General features: G+C 58.5%; 1 protein-coding gene across 3 annotated transcripts in view; it reads left to right on the top strand.

The window, feature by feature from the left end:
- MDGA1 (MAM domain containing glycosylphosphatidylinositol anchor 1) overlaps nt 1-11,064 on the top strand; it is a 56,260-nt gene extending 45,196 nt beyond the window's left edge. For 2 of the 3 annotated variants that reach the window (XM_036317767.1, XM_036317768.1), the window contains 5 exons: nt 949-1,101; nt 1,557-1,691; nt 5,481-5,611; nt 5,819-5,927; nt 6,615-11,064. In XM_036317767.1, coding sequence (XP_036173660.1) covers nt 949-1,101; nt 1,557-1,691; nt 5,481-5,611; nt 5,819-5,927; nt 6,615-6,706 — 620 coding nt within the window. In that variant the 3' untranslated portion in view covers nt 6,707-11,064. Of the gene's footprint in view, nt 1-14; nt 896-948; nt 1,102-1,556; nt 1,692-5,480; nt 5,612-5,818; nt 5,928-6,614 lie in introns of those variants that run through there. The other variant, XM_036317769.1, reaches the window with a different exon arrangement.
- Nucleotides 11,065-17,610: the final 6,546 nt, after the last annotated feature.

Raw genomic sequence — 17,610 nt, forward strand, 5'->3', positions numbered from 1 at the left:
CTTTTCCTTCTTAGGGACACAAAAGCACCCCTGGTGGGAGGAAGGGACCCGAAGAAATACTCGGAGAGAACATGGGATGGAGGCCAGCGGCTGGAAGGAGAAGCAGAAGGGAGTAGGGCTGGGCTTGGACATGTTTGCATCCAGGGTTTATTCTGGGCCTTAAAGGAGGAGGACAAGGGTGGGGCTGGGGAACACCTCTAACTCAGGACCTTCCTCCTCACTGTCCCCAAAAGAAAGTCCAGGCTCACCCGTGTCCCCTGTTCTCTGGAGCAGGTGTCCTTCACCTGAGATCCATGGACCCCCAAAGGATCTGTGTACAGAATTTAGGGGGGTCTGTGGATCCAGAGCCTGGACGGGCACACACTCCTTTATTTTCCCCAACTTCTAGCGGAAATGTAACGTCTCCTTCGATGGGGAATGTAGGCAGCCAAGCACAGTAGTGTGGGCGCTACCTGGGACTGTCCCCAGAAGTCTGAGGTTTGCACATCTATCACCTCAAGTTGCAGCCCTCTCTCCATATCAGTTACATCCAGTAGCCTTTCAAAACCATGGTAGTTACCAGACCGAACACCAGATCTCCTGATTTAATTAGACAATGAAGAAGCCCACTTATTGTAACACAAGTTTGTTTAGAAACATGTGACAACTTGCAGTATAACTGATTTCCTGTGCAACCCTTTGTATTTCACTTTGTGCATCTAAAAGTGTTACTCCAAGATGGGGTCCTTGGACTGCACTAGCTGCCAGGAGGTCTGTGGTGCATAACAGGTGAAGGAGTCCTGATCTGGGCACAGTTAGCCAGGGGCCCTGTTGCCTGGTTTCTCAAGCCTCGGGATCCTGGGCCCACTGCTGGGGAGCTGCCCGGGGGTGGCAGGGAGGCAGAGCCGGACCAGAGGGCCCCCGGAGGCCGACCCTCTGTGTCTCACCCCCACTCCCCGCCCCGTGCAGACAACACCTGCCACTTTGAGGATGAGAAGATCTGTGGCTACACCCAGGACCTGACAGACAACTTTGACTGGACTCGGCAGAACGCCCTAACCCAGAACCCCAAGCGCTCTCCCAATACCGGTCCCCCCACTGACGTCAGCGGCACCCCTGAGGGTGAGGACATGGCCTATTGCTAGGAATGAGGACTGTGTCAGGGGTCTGGCCTCTGGGAGCCCAGTCTAATGGGGGAGACACAGCCCTGCCCTCAGGGAGCCCCAATCTGGGGGTGGGGGGAACACAGCCCTGTCCTCAGGGAGCCCCAGTCTGAGGGGGCACCCAGCCCTGTCCTCAGGGAGCCCCAGTCTGAGGGGGCACCCAGCCTTGTCCTGAGGAGGCCCCCATCTGAGGGAGACACAGCCTGTCCGCATGGAGGATCAGGAGGAAGAGCCTCAGCAAGGCTAAGGACTGGTGCAGGCTGGCCTAGACCCTGTGCTGAGAGGCTGGGAGGGCGGGTGGGCTGGGCAAGGCCCCTGGTGTCCGTAGCTGAGACCACGGCAGAGAAGGAATCGGGAGGTGAGGGGCCTGGGTGGGGTGAAGAAGAGGCTGTTGGCATCTCCCCTACCCGACAGGCTACTACATGTTCATTGAGACTTCGAGGCCCCGGGAGCTGGGGGACCGGGCGCGGTTGGTGAGTCCCCTGTACAACGCCAGCGCCAAGTTCTACTGCGTCTCCTTCTTCTACCACATGTACGGGAAGCACATCGGTGAGTCAGGAGACCAGGAGTCTGCCCCTGCATGTTGGGGCTGGGGGCGGAGAGGGGGTCCCCAGGAGGCTAGGAACTGCCACATGGGGCCTGGCTTTCCCAACGTGGATGAATCCCAGATTCTTAGAGGGTGGTGGGCAGAATCTGCGCAAATGGGGGTCCAGAGCCAGCTCGTGTGGGGTTTGGAGATGCTCAGGCTGCCAGAGTCTGGGGGGAAATGGCTCCAGCAGGATGAGGTGGGGTCACCAGGGGATGGAGGAAACAGCTAAGAGGTCGCTTGTACCGAGTGTCTGCCAGGTGCCACGTGACATCCCGGGTGCTCTGCATCTGTGGTCTCATCGTCCCTCACAAACACCCGGGGAGGGAGGCGCCTGCGAGGTTAAGCATCCACACAGCAGCCCAAACCTGCCTGACTCCCTCAGACCCCAAACACAGAGCTGGGAGGGTGCTTCTTTGTGAGCCCTGAGAGGAAGTCCTGATGTGGGTGTGACCTGAGAGTCCCTTAGGGAGAGGTGGCACCGGCAGGAGTGGCACATGAACCGCTGAGCTCGTCTGCACAGCTTGGCCGCAGAGCGCGGCTCTGTGCCGGCCCCAGGAGCTGCAGTGACCGCATGGACACGCTTCCCGTTCTCTCGGCACCACAGTCAGGTCAGAGAGACAGACACCGAGCAGCTCACTGCGCCAGATGCAGTTTAGTGGCCACTGTGGCACGTGTCCGCAGCAGAAGGACAGGGCCAAGGCCGCTGGTGCTGGGGGCCGACTAGGGCCTGGTTATAGAAGACTGAGGAATTGACAACGTAAAGAATTTCATGTGTTTGCTTGTTTCCTTACTTATGGGAGAGGTAACATATTCTCTATGGGTCAAAAGGCACAAAAGGTGCATGATGAGAGTCCCTGCATCCCAGTCCTTCTGCCCCCTGTAGCCCCACCCCAAAGGCAATCATTGTCCTAGATTTTTGGGGAAATTCCTAGGGATACTGTATGCATATAGAAGCAGTACACATCTACCCCCATCCCCTAACCCCCAATTTTACACTGAGCCTTGTTTTCCCTCTGAACTGTGCGTTGCAGTGGCCATGCCTCGCCAGGCCACAGAACACTTAGTTGTTCTCCAAGGCTGCCCAGTAGAGGAGAGACTTTAAGCAAGTGTAGACCTAAAGGCTCACCATGGAGGAGTCTGCACAGCCCACGTAATGGGTCAGGCTGAACGGGTGAACTGGAATGGGATGGGGTGGAGGGACCTCGTACCCTGGGCCCCAGACCATCCGCACAGACCAGTTTGCCCCTGGCTGGCTCTGGGGTAGGTGCGGGGGGACTGACCAAGGCTGCCTGCTCTGCCCTAGGTGTGTGTGTTGCGGGGGGGGGGGGGGGGGGGGAGTGACCAGGGCTGCTCTGCCCGGCCCTCTGTTTCCATTTGCTTCCCAGCTCGAGTAACCAATGAAACCAACTCTGCTTTGCCCAAGTCTTTCCCAGTTTTATAGTGAAAATCCCACATCCCAGGCAAACTCAGAGAGTTGGTCATTTTATCCCCAACTCAGGAGGGGCCTGGGACCCAGCTGCCAAGAGGAGGAGCATGCTGGGTGCAGTGGGGCCCCGGGAAACCAGGCCTTGGGAGCTGGGATGTCAGGTGTGTGGGCTCCAGAACTTGTCCGTGTTCCCCAGGGCGTGGAACGAGCTGTTAGGGGAAGCCTCTGGGGGCAGATTTGATTCTAGCTGAAAGGACCCTGTAAGCGTCAGATGTGCCCAGAAGAGGGGTCTGTCCTGTCCCTGGACAGGAAGACTGTCCGCGGGGTTGCTGTGGAGGGGACCCCTGTCCGTCCATGCGACTCTCCGGCTCTGTCCCCTCCCCTCCATCTTCCACAGGCCTCCCATACCTGACTGGACCCTGCCTGCTTCTCTGGCCTCATTTTCTCCTGCTCTTCCTCTGGCGACCACGTGGGCTGAGCACACGGGTCTCCTTGCATTTCTTTAAATATTCAAGGCAGGTTCCTCCTGCCTTAGAAGCCTTTGCTTATGATGTCCCTCTGGCCTGGAACCTTCTTCCTGTCCCCTCATGCAGGCTTCCTCAGAGAGGTCCCTGGCAGCCCTGAATTATTTTCTGTCCAGTGCTTGTCACCAAGAGAGCGCGCCCGGCAGGGTCCTTGTCTTACGGACGTATCTCTGGTGCCTAGAATAGTGCCTGGAACATTGTGGCGCTCGATTAGTTGAGTGAATGATAAGCCCCGAGGTAACTGGAATCCTGAGCTCCCATGGACGCCCTCTTTCATTCCTGATGACAGTTGTGAAAAATTCTCACATTTAATTCCTGAGAACCAATAGCAATTGGATGCAGACTTTCCCTCAAGGAGTCGCAGGAAAGAGCAGATGGGACTCCCCATAACTGCCACGCCCCTGCGGAGAGCGGGCGGGGCCTGGGGGCTGCAGCTGATGGGGGGCTCAGGGAAGGGGGCAGAAATTCAATTTTTGTTTGTACAGTGAAAAGTGGGGTTCCCCTATCAGTGTCCTTGGGACAGGGTGGTGCAGGAGGAAGAAAAGGTATGAATGAGGCTGGACCCCAAGTGGGATAGGAACAGGGGGAGATCTCCAGGAAGGGGGAGAGAAAGAGGTCCCTTCGGGGCTGGTGGGGAGCCCGGAAGGCACTGGGGCTTGAGCCTGCTGGAGTCAGTGTGGCACCCCCTGGCCACTGGGTGCTGGTGGCAGCCCTCTCGTGGCCCCATCTGCTGGCGAGGGTCCCCTGCCCAGGCCTGTATCTGCTGCTGGGGAAAGGGGCATTTCTTGCTGTCCCGGTCCCTCCTTTGCCCTCCCCCCCACTCTACCTGGCAGCTCAGGCACCAGCTGTCCCCAGACCTTGTGTTTCGAGGGCTCTTTTTGGTCCAAGCCAAGTCCTTTCATCTCAGCAGGTAACATTTGGTGGCTCTCCCCCACAGGGGGTCTGTCTGTCTGGTGTCACAGATGGTGTGGCTTTGTCTGTGGGCAGCTATGCCAGCCACCCTGCACCGCCTGCGTCCATTCCTCTTCCCTCTGAGCCGGGTCTTTTATGTCCCTCTGAGCCGGGGGCTCAGGGTAGGCTGGGAGAGCCGGGGGCTCAGGGTAGGCTGGGAGAGCCAGGGAGGGGCGCCCCATGGCCTGGGTGTTCTTAGCTAATCCATGGGCCTCCCCTGTCCCCCAGCGCCTCCAGAACTCCAGGCCTGCGGCTGTGGGCAGATGGACTCAGTACCCACAGATTGTGCCTCCAAAACTTTACATTCACTCTTCACCACAGCTGTGTGGCATAACTATTAGTCTCTCTTTCGACCAACTCATTGCCTTTATCTTAGCACGATTACTATTAGAGAAATCGTGGATTCGAAGGGTTAGCTTTATTCACCTCTTAAAACATATAAAAGTATTAAAATTGTAGTTGGTTGCTGTACCTCCAGAAATCATCCCACGTATCGTGGGTGTGCGTTGTGTGTTTTGGAATCCTGCTGTGAGCGCAGACGTGGACCCATCATCCTGGGACCAGTTCCCTGTCGAGAGGGCAGAAGGGTGTGTGTGTGTGTGTGTGTTGGGGGCGGGGGGTTAGCTGATCAGGAAGGAAGGGGAGAAATGAAAGAAAATTTGCAGGTTGCCCTGATGAACGGCACTCTTCCCTGTTAGCCCCGCCACCCCGGCAGGGAGAACGGACACCGAACCAGTCTGTGACGAGAGAAAGGCCCATCCGACAGGGGCCATGCTGCGGGCAGTGGTGGGGGCGGAGGGTGCCCTTGTCCAGACCTCACTGGCCCCCTCTCTTCACGTCCACCACAGGCTCCCTCAACCTCCTGGTCCGGTCTCGGAACAAAGGAGCCCTGGACACGCACGCGTGGTCCCTCAGTGGCAATAAGGGCAACGTGTGGCAGCAGGCCCACGTGCCCATCAACCCCAGTGGGCCCTTCCAGGTGAGTCTGCCGGCCCAAGCCCCTCACAGGCACTCCCAGCCCCTGGACGGGTGCTCTGGGCGGGAATCACTTCGGAAGGCCCGTGTTGTTCCTGGGAGTCCTGGGAGCTGATGCGGAAAGCAGCAGGGTGTGGGGATGCGGGGGGCGGGCAGTCTGTCTTGCAGAACCTCCCTAACCTCTGCTCCCTGCTCTCTGACCCCACCCCAGATTATTTTTGAGGGGGTTCGAGGCTCAGGCTACCTGGGAGATATCGCCATAGACGATGTCACACTGAAGAAGGGAGAGTGTCCCCGGAAGCAGATAGATCCCAATAAAGGTGATGATTGAAAGGGGGATGAGTCTGGGGGAGGCTTTGGGGGTGGGCACCTGTGTCAGGGGGAGGAGAGGCTGGGTGACAGCTGTGCGCGTCAGTGATGAGGTGCACACGCAGGCTCCAGCCCGGCTCAGGCTGTGGGGTGTGTGGGACAGTTAGACCAGACCCTGCCCTCCTGTGAGTGCTTGGCTGTGTTCGTACCACAGTGCCTCCTGTGCTATCTTCATATATCTGTGTGCGTGGATCCAGATGTGAGCGTGTGCTCCCCCTGGGGGCCAGATGTTTGCAATCATAACAGCTCAGGTTTACTGAGCAATCACTATGTACCGGGCAAGATACAAAAACCTGTACACGCATGAGCTCATTCAATCCTCAAAGCAGTCCTCTAGGATGGCTCTTACTATTAGACTCATTTTACAGATGAGAAAACTGAGACCCACTGAGGTCCAGTGAACGTCCATGTCTTAGCCACACAGCCAGGACCCGGACCCCTGCAGGCTGAGTTAACTCCCACACCACACACCTCAAGTCCGTGCTGATGTGTGTCTATGTGCATGAGGGCAATGTCTGCTTCAGGTCCCCAGAGAGAGGGGGAAAGTAACGGGCCCTCCCACAGCCACCCGCCTGCCTGCGGCTCCCTGGTCCTCCAGGCTGACAGGCGCCTGGCTGTCTCCCTCTCTCCTGTCGCAGTGGTGGTGATGCCGGGCAGTGGAGTGCCCCACCAGCCCCGCCCACAGCTCTGGGGGCCCGTGGCCATCTTCCTCTTGGCGCTGCAGAGATGATGAGAGCTGCGCGGCCCCCCACCCCGCCCCTGGCACACCAAAGTGTCTGCATCGTACCAAAGACTGACCTCTGCCAGCCGGGGTGCCCGGGGCAGGGGCGGCCCACAAGGAGGGGCCTCCGTTGGCTGCGAGGATGAGCAGATTACAAGGACAGCGGCCCCGCGGAGGCCCTGCAGATGCGCACACTCACGCCCATACTCACACAGAGATATATTAAAGCACAAGTTTCTATCCGACCTGCCAGCCGGCACCTTCTTTACCGCAGAGACGGGGACGCACTGAACGGTGTCTGCCACCCCAGGGACCTCGGCGCCACGCAGCCTTGTCCTGGCTGCATCTGCGGTCTGTCTGCCCTCGCCCCGTCTCTAACTTCAGGCTGAGCTCCAACCCATGGCTTTACCAGGAAGGGAGCCGGCACAGGAGCCCTGCCTTGCCCGGACTCTGGGACTCCCTGGGAGGGGGGAGGCTGGGGTCAGTTTAAGGGGACGGGGTGCGGTGGGGAGACTTTGTGAGCTCTGTGAATGCCCAGTGCAGAGGACAAGGAAGATGAGACCCTGCTGCTTGCAACTCTGTTCCCCGGGCAAGGGCCAGAAGGTGGAGACCCCAGGTCCCCCAGATCCCCTGACCTGATTCCTGGGATGTCGTATCCCCCCTCCCTCCAGTGCCCCATTTAAAGGGACCCGGCATGGGGTTCTTGGGCCTGGCAGTCTGAAGATTGACCCCCCCCTCCACTACCTCCACCCCTGCCCTGAAGCATCTGGATTCCTGAGCGCTCAGTCCCCACCCAGCAGGCTGGCCTACCCTCACCCCAGCCGCATCTCCGAGGCCAGGGGAGTGGTGGCCAGGCCCGACTGGGGTGAGGCTTGACTCTGAAAGGGGCAGAGAAGACCTGCTTCACGATTTTGCATCCCCATGTCGGACACTGATCTTGGCAGTGGAGTGGAGCCTGCCTTTCTTATGTACATGGCACGAGGGGTTGCCCTGGACAGGAGGGTGTGTAGGGCGTCCCGTGGGCTGTTCCTGTCCCAGCCAGGGCCAGTGAAGGAGGGGGGCCTTGTAGGCTGGGGCCGGGGCGGTTGCTGGTCATGCTGTTCCCTGGGCATTGAGCTCATGCCCCAGCTGGGAAAGGGCTCCGGTCCTTGGGCCCTGGGTCGGAGCCCGAGTTGGGCATGACGGGATCTAGACCTTTCCTCAGCATCACTCCTGAGGCCCCTTCCAGGATGAGTCTTCACACATGTGTGCATGTGTCTCTGGGTGTGCATGTGTGCGCATGTGTGTGGGCCCGTGTGTCTGTGTGGCTCTGTGGGTACATCTCTGGCGCGAGTGTGTGCAAGTATGAGTCTGCGTGTGCAGTAAGACGTGTCTGTGTGTGAGGCTGGGTCTGCCCCTCACCCCCGTGAGGGCCTGTGTACGTCTGCGTGCATGCCCACCTTCAGGAGTGACGGGACCGCTATGGGGTGCTAGCCATGTGGACCGCTCTAGCCCTATTCTGTCTTCTCGCGCTGCCTGCCATCGCCTGAATGTCTACCTTTCACCCTCTGAACGGCAAGGAGCTTACAGATGACCCTGTTGGCATGCAAGCACCTGCGGAAGGGGCTTCTCCTGGAGTATTTGTGGGGGCAGCTGCAGGGAAGAGGCAGCGACGCCAGGGGCAGGCGAGAACCGAGGCAAACGCTGCCCGTCTCACTGCTCTGCCAGGCCTGATACCATCATCACCAACAGCGGGTGGGCGCCGGGCCAGGGCCAGAGCGGGGTCTCCTGATACCAACCAGCCTGGCTGCCTTCCTGGCCCGCCAAGGCCTCTGTCCGAAATGAGTGGCTCCAGGTCCCCAGAACACGCTGCCATCACGCCTGCAGGTATTGTTCCTTAACGGTCCCATCTGCGCAGGGTCTGTGGTCCCAACTAGACTGTGAGCTCCTCTGAGCCTTCCAATCCCTCCCCACCCCATCCCAACCTCTGGCCGGCACAGTGGCCTGCCCTGGAAATCCTCAGCGGGCGTTGCCCAGTGGACGGAATATACCAACAGAGCCTCCCAGGCCTGGGGGCAGGTCCGTGCCAGCAGAGTCTGGGAGGCAGCAGTGCTGAGTCCACCCCGAGGTCCTGGTTTCACTGACTGGCATGCGGCCTGGCATCGGAAACGCTGGGACGCTCCTCAGGGGGACCTAAGACTGGGAGCTCTGGCCTTCCACCTGCCAGTGCTGCCTCTCGTGACCCCTGGCCCCAAGCCTACTTCCCTCAGACGGCCTTTGGACACACCTGTCCCTGCCCTGGCTATCCACGAGGGGGACTGTCCTATGTTCCCCTCCACATCCATAGCGTCCAGTGCAGAAAAGGTGCTTGACATACGTCAGCTGAACTTAACTGCACACACGCGCGCCCTGGGTTTCTGGTCTGGAGAGGGGACCTGGTGACATGGACAGAGAGTGCAAGGCAGGGCAGTGACAGGGAGCACTGCTGAGGGAGCTGGCACGGCCTGGGCAGCCCTGACTTGAGGCCGCTGGCCCAGGCCACCAGTGTGCCTGAGTGAGACACTGAGGTCCCTGGTTCTCGCGTGCAGGGGTGAGGTGTGTGTGTGTGTGTGTGTGTGTGTGTGTGTGTGTGTGTGTGTGTGTGCAGCTGGCCTGCTGGGGATGTGGGGATGTGGGGATGTGGGTGTCCTGTGAGTGCCCAGGGGGAGCCCGTCTCTGTGCATTAGTGTTGTGCCAGGAGGTCTGCAAGGAATGAGTGCCTTTGTGTGTCTCTGGGTAACTTATAGGCGTGTGTGTCAGCCCCCCTGTGTCAGTGTCCCTGTGTTGTGTATGTTTGTGTGCCTGTGGATGTCGGCATCTGTGTGTTGGTAGGTGGCCCATGAAGACGCAGCCCAGGGGAGAACAGGCTGGCTGGACCCAGCATCTCCCCATGGCCGTCTCCCCTCTGGGGCCGGGTGGCTGAGGCTTGTTGTGGCCTTAAAACTGGGAGTGCAGGGTTAGCTCTCAGGGCGTCAGGGCCCCTCCACCCCACCCCTGCATGTGGGTGTCTGGGAAGAAAGGCACTCCTGGGCCAGGTGCTGCACGGGTAGGAGAGGGCGCCTCAGCCCTGCTGTCCTGCTGGGACTGTTGGACAGCCCCCTGGGTGCCGAGCTAGGCCCGCGAACCAAACCCCTCTGCTGGGATGCTCTCCCCTTGACCCCTTTCCCACTTGTCCTCCTCTCCCTGTGCTCCTGAAAGCCCTGCCCAGGCTGTCCGTGCCTGAGGAGGTGAAGCCCGGCGGGAGGGCCTGGCCCAGGTCACAGAGCCCGGTGGAGTGGAGTTAGCCCAGGAAGGCAGTGCTACAGCCCTGGGGGTGTCGGCCCACTGGCTACTGCCCCTGGGCCTCCTGCCAGGGAGCCGGGAGGAGCTTGGTCACACTGCCCTGTCTCCGAGTGTCTGGGCCCTGCCCTGGGAGAGGTACCATCTCCCTGTCCCAAATTCTGGCCTCTCACCCAGGCCACATTCCCTCCCGCCCCGGCTCAGGCCTGGGTGCCGCCTAGAGGCTGCCTCCTCCTGCCCACACCGGCTTAGCAGCAGCCCGCCCACCCCGGGTCCTCAGACAGAGGGACTGCTTCCCCTCCGCCCCTCCGCCTTCACACAAGCCCGGCCTGGGCGTGAAGGTCAGGGTGTCCTGGGTCGTCATCCTGTTGACTTCCCCTCAGGGCCAGGAGGGCCTGGGGAGCAGGGGCAAGTCCCGGTTTTCTTCTCCCTGGACAGGCCAAGGGGACGGGGGTATTTCCCATGTCTGTCTTCAGGAACAGGTGGGTGAAACAGGTTGAGGTTCTGGGTTTAAGGGGGCCCTTCCCATTTCCAAAGGCGGGGTAAGCACCTCCTCTCTGTTAAATCAGTGTTATGTGTGTATCTGAGCGTGTGTGTGAGTGTGTGTGTGAGGTGTTTGTGTAAGGGTGTGTGTGTGAGAGAGTGTGTTGTGAGGGTGTGTGTGTGTGTGTGTGTGTGTGTGAGAGAGTGTGTGTGAGAGAGTGTGTGTGAAGAGTGTGTGTGTGTGTAAGGGTGTGTGTTTGTGAGAGAGAGAGAGAGAGTGTGTTGCTGGGGCAGAAGGACCACTTTTCCCTGGAGACCTTTGACCCTTAGTGCTGGAAGGGACCAGAGACCACTGAACCCAGTGTCCCCACTGTGCAGGTGAGTAAGTGGAGGCCCAGAGAGATGGTACCTGCCCACCGCCACCCTTTCCCTCATGTCCCCACATTCATTTCCCAGGAGCCCTACTGGACGCCCTCCCTCCTGGCATCCCCCAGCCACCCACATCATCCTCTCAGCCCAGTTCCGGGGCTCCTCTGCCTCCATGGTCTCCAGCACCCTTCCTGCCCAGGGTGGCCATCTCAGCAGGCCTTCACCCCCCCCCCCCCAGGAGAAAGGACAGGGAGGAGGGGGCTGCTCCAGCCCTGAGGCCTCATGAACTTGGAAGAGAAGCACCCCCCCCCCCCGCCCCCCACCATGCCCAGGCCCACCCACCACCAAGGTCAAAGCACAACAGGAGACCCTCACTAGCGGGGGAAGGTACTGGGGTTGTACAGTCACACGACCCCGTCCTCACCCCTTTGCCTTGCTCTCTGTCTCCACCCAGCCCCTGCCCCCCCTTTGTCTCCTTCACCCCAAAACCCCCAATGTAACCTCTAGTTGCGGACGCGGTTGTTTCAATAAAGCTGCAGTTCTAGAGCTCGGCTCAGGCTGTGTGTTGGCGGCATGTGTGAGCGAGCCAGCCAGGCTGGGGCGGCGGGGGGCGGGGGGTGCGCAGGGGAGAGGCCAGGGCTCCTCTCCGGCCACTGGGAAAGCCCTTTTTCTCTTTGGCACCTGCTGCCATGGATCCTGTTCTGCCGCCCAGACGATGGGGACCTGTGTGGCCTCTAACCCAGTGAGTCTGGCCGTCCTCATCCACTCGTTCCTTTCGCAGGTGCTAGCCAAGTCCTGCCTCCCTGGGAGCTCCTGGGTAGTGGGGAGATGGACACTGGGCTGATAACACACCAGGAAATGGGTCGTTAGGAAGACAGCTGGGGCCAGGAAGGAACATTGATGCTGGGAAGGAAGGTAAGGGGATGTTCTTATTTGGGTTGGGGCTTCAGGGAAAACTCTAAAGAAGAGACATTTAGGAGAGACCTAAAGAATGATTGGAGTTAGGCTACTGGGGCAGAAGTGGTCTTCCAAGCAGAGGGAACAGAATGTGCAAAGGCCTAGAGGGGTAAAAAAATCTTCGAAGCTTCAAGGAAGCGGGAAACAGACAAGAAGGAGGATCACGTTGGTCAACCACTAGTACTCACTTCACCCTTTCCCTCCCCAGCTCCCAAGTCGTCCCCCCCGCCCTCCCCCCCCCACACACACGTTCCTGCTCCCCTCATAGTCTGTGCTCCTACCCTGGACCATAAACCCCACCCTGCACTCCACCCGGGGCTGCCTCCCTTACTCGTTGCCTGTTAGCTGCCCCTTTGCCCCCAAGTCATACTGCGCCAACCTTTCCCTCTCCCCAGCCTCTCAGAATCCTAGAATTCCAGAGCTGCGAGGTCCTTAAAAGCCAATTATTTCAACCACCTCCCACTATGTTTTCCTGGGGAGAAATGGCTTGCCAAGGTCATGGAGGCAGGTAGTGATGGGGGACAAGCACCCTCCCATGAAGGTTTGTGAAGTGACCCCAAATCACGGGCATGGGAGCCACGATATGAACTACTGAGAGGGCAGGCAAATGACAGGACGAGTCTTTCGAGTTACTCAGTTATGATGACTCAGGGAGGGAGAGCAAACAGCTCCATTTTCATGTGTCAGATGCGGAAACGGAGACTCAGAAAGGTGACGGGCTAGCGGCTCTCTCCCCATCTTCATCCGCTCACACCTTGGGTAACTTCTTGCTGCCACACCTAGGATTTCTCTTCTAGAGCCTGGGACCCACCACGTTGAATTGGCTCAGTGGGTACCAGGAGGAGAGACCCTCTCAAACCCACTCACGGACGGCAGCATCACTGTGAGGCTGTGTGTAGTGAGGGGGGCAGACGCTCTCAGAAACCCAAACACGAGAGGCGTGGCAGGGACGGGGCCTGGAACCAGATGGGGCGTCTGGATTCGGTAGCTTTAGGAGTTTACAGCTCCGCACCCGCAGAGTATAGATGGACGCAGATTATTCATTGTTCTTCCTAGAGATGGGGGAGTCTAGTTCCCTTCCCCTTGACCCTGGGTCGCCCACAGCGACTTGCTTGGCCTATAGAATTCGACGTTCTGTGTTGAAGGTGTCTTGCAGTTTCAGCTTGCCTCTTGGAGCGTCCTCCCTGGGAACTCTGAGTCACCAGGTAGTATGCCCACCTCCCCGAAAACTGACATGCAGGGGAGGCCACACGAGGGGCTCCAGGGGACCGTTCCAGCTGAGCCCAGCCTCCCAGTCATCCCCCCAAAGCACCAGACACGGGAGCAAAGGCGGGCTAGGCCAGAGGGTCCAGCCTGCCCTCCAGCTGCCCACCTCTGTCGGGGCCATGTGCCACAGAAGAATCTCCCAGCATGCTCGGCCCAAATGCCTGACCCTGAGTCATGGGATATAATCAAAATAGCTGCTGTTTAAATCCCCGAGGTTGGGGCAGTGTGTCAGAGGAGCAATGACCACCCCGGCGTGACTCAGCCACTTCCCAGCGCCTGCTGCTGTTGCCCACACAGCCCTCTCCTGACTCACCGTGTTTGCTCCTTCCTGACCTCAGCTTTCCCGGGCCACGGCCTCGCCAGCTCTGACCTCCCTCACAGCCTCCAGTGCAGCTCCCAGCACACACGGCCTCAGCCTCGCTCGAGAAGGGCCCCACGGGACTGGCCACCATTTCGTGCCATCATACATGTATCATTGGGCGACCTGTTGATTGGCTACCCCTGGGTCAGGTGCCACACCTGGTCCAATTAGCTGGATAGGAAGAAGCGGTCACAGATATATAACACAGCTGATGCTTCTAGAAAGGCTGTGGGTGGGCCCCCTCAGGAGGGCAGGGGGCTGGCAGGCCCCATAAATGCACCTCCTTGGTTCTTCCCTCTTTCACCCCCTCCATGACCATCCATTCTCACATTCTCAGGACACAGTGGTGCCGTGTGTGTGCCACGAAAATGACCCCGGCCAAGGGCAGGCCCCCAGGTGGGCCACACAGGTGGGTCAGGTAACTGACAGGAACAGAGTCTGGTGTCACAATAACTCAGATGTTTTTATTTTCATGTTTGCAGAGGAGGAAACAGGCGCTTACCCAAACCCATACGATCAGGAAGGGGAAGATGCGTGGCTCCTGGTGTGCGTTCTCCAGCCAGGCCTCCTCTCCCTCCTGCCCTCCCCGGTTCCTCACCCGCTCACCAGGGGCTGCAGAAGCAGAGCCTCTCTGGCGTGGCTCCCCCTTCGGATGGAAAATGTCCCCGGTCCTAATTTTCTATTTCTAGCCGCCTGACCTTTTTGCATGTGTCCTTTGTGGAAAGCGACTGTAACACCTTTTAAGAAAGAGGCTGGTTATAAATAAGCCCATGAAAAAGGTTGAAACTCTCCTCCCCAAGGTCACCCTGACCCTGGGGGGGAGCATCCCTCCAAACTGCTTGTCGAACAAACCCCTGCTCCCAGTTTGTCTTCCCTGGGCACGCAGCCCTGCTGGACCCAGCGTGTCCCCTGCTCTGGGGTCAGCCTGGCAGCCGCCCTGAATGCAAACCCTGCCCTGAGGCCCTGGCCCTGTCTCGTTGGCAGTTTTGGTCTTAAAATGTGTTGAGCTTCCCGTTTCTCTCAGGCCCGCGAGGCCGGCCACAGCTCAGCCCCCCACGAGGCCGGCCACAGCTCAGCCGAGGGCACTCACATCCCATACTCCTGCTGCCCAAGCACAGGCCTGCGCTCAGGGTCCCAGTGTCCTCCCAGAACCACCGCCAACTCACTGTCACCTGCAGCGTAGTGAGAAGTAGAGGGGAACACGTGCAGGGAGGCTCAGAGGTTAAGTGTCTGTGCAGAGGATGTCTCTAAGCCAGTGGTCGGCAAACTGCGGCTCTCGAGCCACATGCGGCTCTTTGGCCCCTTGAGTGTGGCTCTTCCATAAAATACCACGTGTGGGCGCGCTCATACAGTGTGATTGAAACTTCGTGGCCCATGTGCAGAAGTCGGTATTTTGTGGAAGAGCCACACTCAAGGGGCCAAAGAGCCGCATGTGGCTCGCGAGCCGCAGTTTGCCGACCAATGTTCTAAGCCAGGGGTCCTCAAACTACGGCCCGCGGGCCACATGCAAATACAAATATTGTATTTGTTCCCATTTTGTTTTTTTTACTTCAAAATAAGATATGTGCAGTGTGCATAGGAATTTGTTCATAGTTTTTTTTTTAAACTATAGTCCGGCCCTCCAACGGTCTGAGGGACAGTGAACTGGCCCCCTGTTTAAAAGTTTGAGGACCCCTGCTCTAAGCCATTGAGAGGTGCCCACAGTGTACTGTGCAAAGAGAAAGGCAGATCCAAAATAAGCAGGCCTGTGACTGCCTCATAATTATATTAGAGATACCTGTGCGTGCACGTGAGCATGTGAATGCTTTTCGATCTGGAGCAGTGGTTCTCAGCCTCGGCTGCACGTTAGAATCACCTGGGAGTCTTTTTAAAATCCTGATTTCTGGGCCTCATCCTCCGGAAATTCTGTTTCCTTGTTATGGGGTGGGGCCACAACATTAGTAACAAAGAAACAGAATTTCCGGAGGACGAGGCCCAGAAATCAGGATTTTAAAAAGATTCCCATGCCGAAACCGGTTTGGCTCAGTGGATAGAGCGTCGGCCTGCGGACTGAAAGGTCCCAGGTTCGATTCCGGTCAGGGGCATGTACCTGGGTTGCGGGCATATCCCCAGTGGGAGATGTGCAGGAGGCAGCTGATCGATGTTTCTCTCTCATCGATGTTTCTAACTATCTCTCTCCCTTCCTCTCTGTAAAAAATCAATAAAATATATTTAAAAAAAAAAAAAAAGATTCCCAGGTGATTCTAATGTGCAGCCAAGGTTCAGAGCCACTGATCTAGAGGAACGTTCACTGGGTTATCCGTAATTATCTCTGGTGAAATTTCAGGTGCTCCTGACTCACAAGTATTATTTTTAATAACCACGAAATAAATCTATTCTCTTAGAAAAGAAAAGCCAGAATCATCCAGGACTATAGATTAGAAATAAAGGTCACTTTTTTCCCCTTAGCATTATTTTTATAACTACACATCACAGAGCCTGGGAAAGGCTGTGAACTTAGACCTTAAAATCTCACCTGCCGATTTATTCCAATACAAACGCTCAGACAATGGGGATGAGGAGAGGAATTGGGTTGCTCTGGTCAGGGATGAGGGGGTGAGGATGTATAGCCGAGTTTGGAATAAGAAAATCCAAGGGGAATAACGCCATCTCCGGAACACACATGAACACTGGCCCCTGCGTGTGGGAGTGTGGGAGCATGTGCGTGGGCATGCACACATGGGAGTGGATTGCATGTCCGCTTTGGGACACCCGTGGCATGGAAGGCCCCTGTGTGGGCCATTTAGTGAGGTCTCACGCCTGCTCAGAGCCAAGGTGGGAGCCGGGAGGGCAGGTCTCTTTAGCCTGGGGAGGGCGGGGGGGTCGGGTGGTGGGCAGGAACTGTGGTTGGGCCCTTCCCAGACTCCTCCCCAACCCAGGAGGCAGAAAGCCCCTGGAACCTCTCAGACTCCTGACTACAAGCATCCAAGTCTCTGCTGATCTCTGCCCCAAGACCAGGGCCAGCGAAGGGGCCTGATTCCACGGGCGAGAGAGGGGCTGAGCCTGGACCCAAACTCAGGCTTGTGATCTCAAATAAGTCAGCCCCATCTGGGCCTCGGTTTCCCTGTAACTGGGGAGGGGATGGGGAGGTTTGAACTTGAAGGTTCTTCTAGCTCCGGGCATCAGTGAAATGAGGGGTGGGGTGTTCTTCAGCAATACAAGGAAGGGGCCCCCTCAAAAGAATAAATGGCAACCCGGGTGGCACAGCCCTGTTTCTGTTTGTGTCTGTCTCTGTCCCCCTCCCCAACACTGGGACCCCCATTACCCAGATCTAAGTGGGAGCTAGTCAACTTGCTCCCTCTCCACACCCCAATCCCTGAACTAGCCCTTCTGCCAGGAGGCAAGCCTGAGTCTCAGCGGGGTGCCCAGTCGGGGTGTGGGCACAGATCCGGATGCAGAGGCTGAGGCTGGCGGGCGGTGGGCTCCAGGCCTGGGCTCCGTGCCCAGCGGTGGGCAGCCTGCTGCACACCAGCAGCGCCGCCCCCGGGAGTCTGGCTGAGAGTTCTGGGGCGGGAGATCTTGGCAGGATGGGGTGGATGTCAGGATGGGGCAGAGCCAAATCCAGAGGAGGCAAGGCCAGCAGTCTGCAGGGAGGACGCTGCCGGTCAGGGGAGGCCGCAGGTGGACAGGGGTGGACCGTGGCAGCTATGGGGATGGACCAGAGGGGAGTCTTGCCCTCCATGGCTCCCGGAGGCATCAATGACTCCCATGGCCCCTCTCTCCGGATGGTGGGGGTGGCCCAGCAAACCCGGAAGGTTCCCAGGAGGCCACTGACCAGCACCAGACACCAGCTCCTGAGGTGAGGCCTGTACTGGGACTCAGGGATGTTACTTCACCCCCTTCAGCCTGGGTCTAGAAGTGGGGACAACTTGGGATGAGGAAAGTCCCCATTTCCCCTCCCCCTAAGATGGGACTATGGACTTTTCTTTGTCTAAAACTTGAGAAGCAGAGATGGCTCGATCTTCGACCCCCACACCCCAGGATTCCCTCCTGCTGGGACTCTGGTGGGAGGCGTGCAGACTTCGTGCCTGTGGAGTGGTGACTGTGGGGTGGCGCGGGGTCCAGGTCTCTATCCTCAGTCCTGATCCTCAGCCTGGGTGACGGGCCTGACTGAGGAAGTGGCGCCCTCCTTCCTGCCCTG

Source organism: Myotis myotis, unplaced genomic scaffold (assembly GCF_014108235.1).
Source record: "Myotis myotis isolate mMyoMyo1 unplaced genomic scaffold, mMyoMyo1.p scaffold_m19_p_7, whole genome shotgun sequence".
Classification (NCBI taxonomy): Eukaryota; Metazoa; Chordata; class Mammalia; order Chiroptera; family Vespertilionidae; genus Myotis; species Myotis myotis.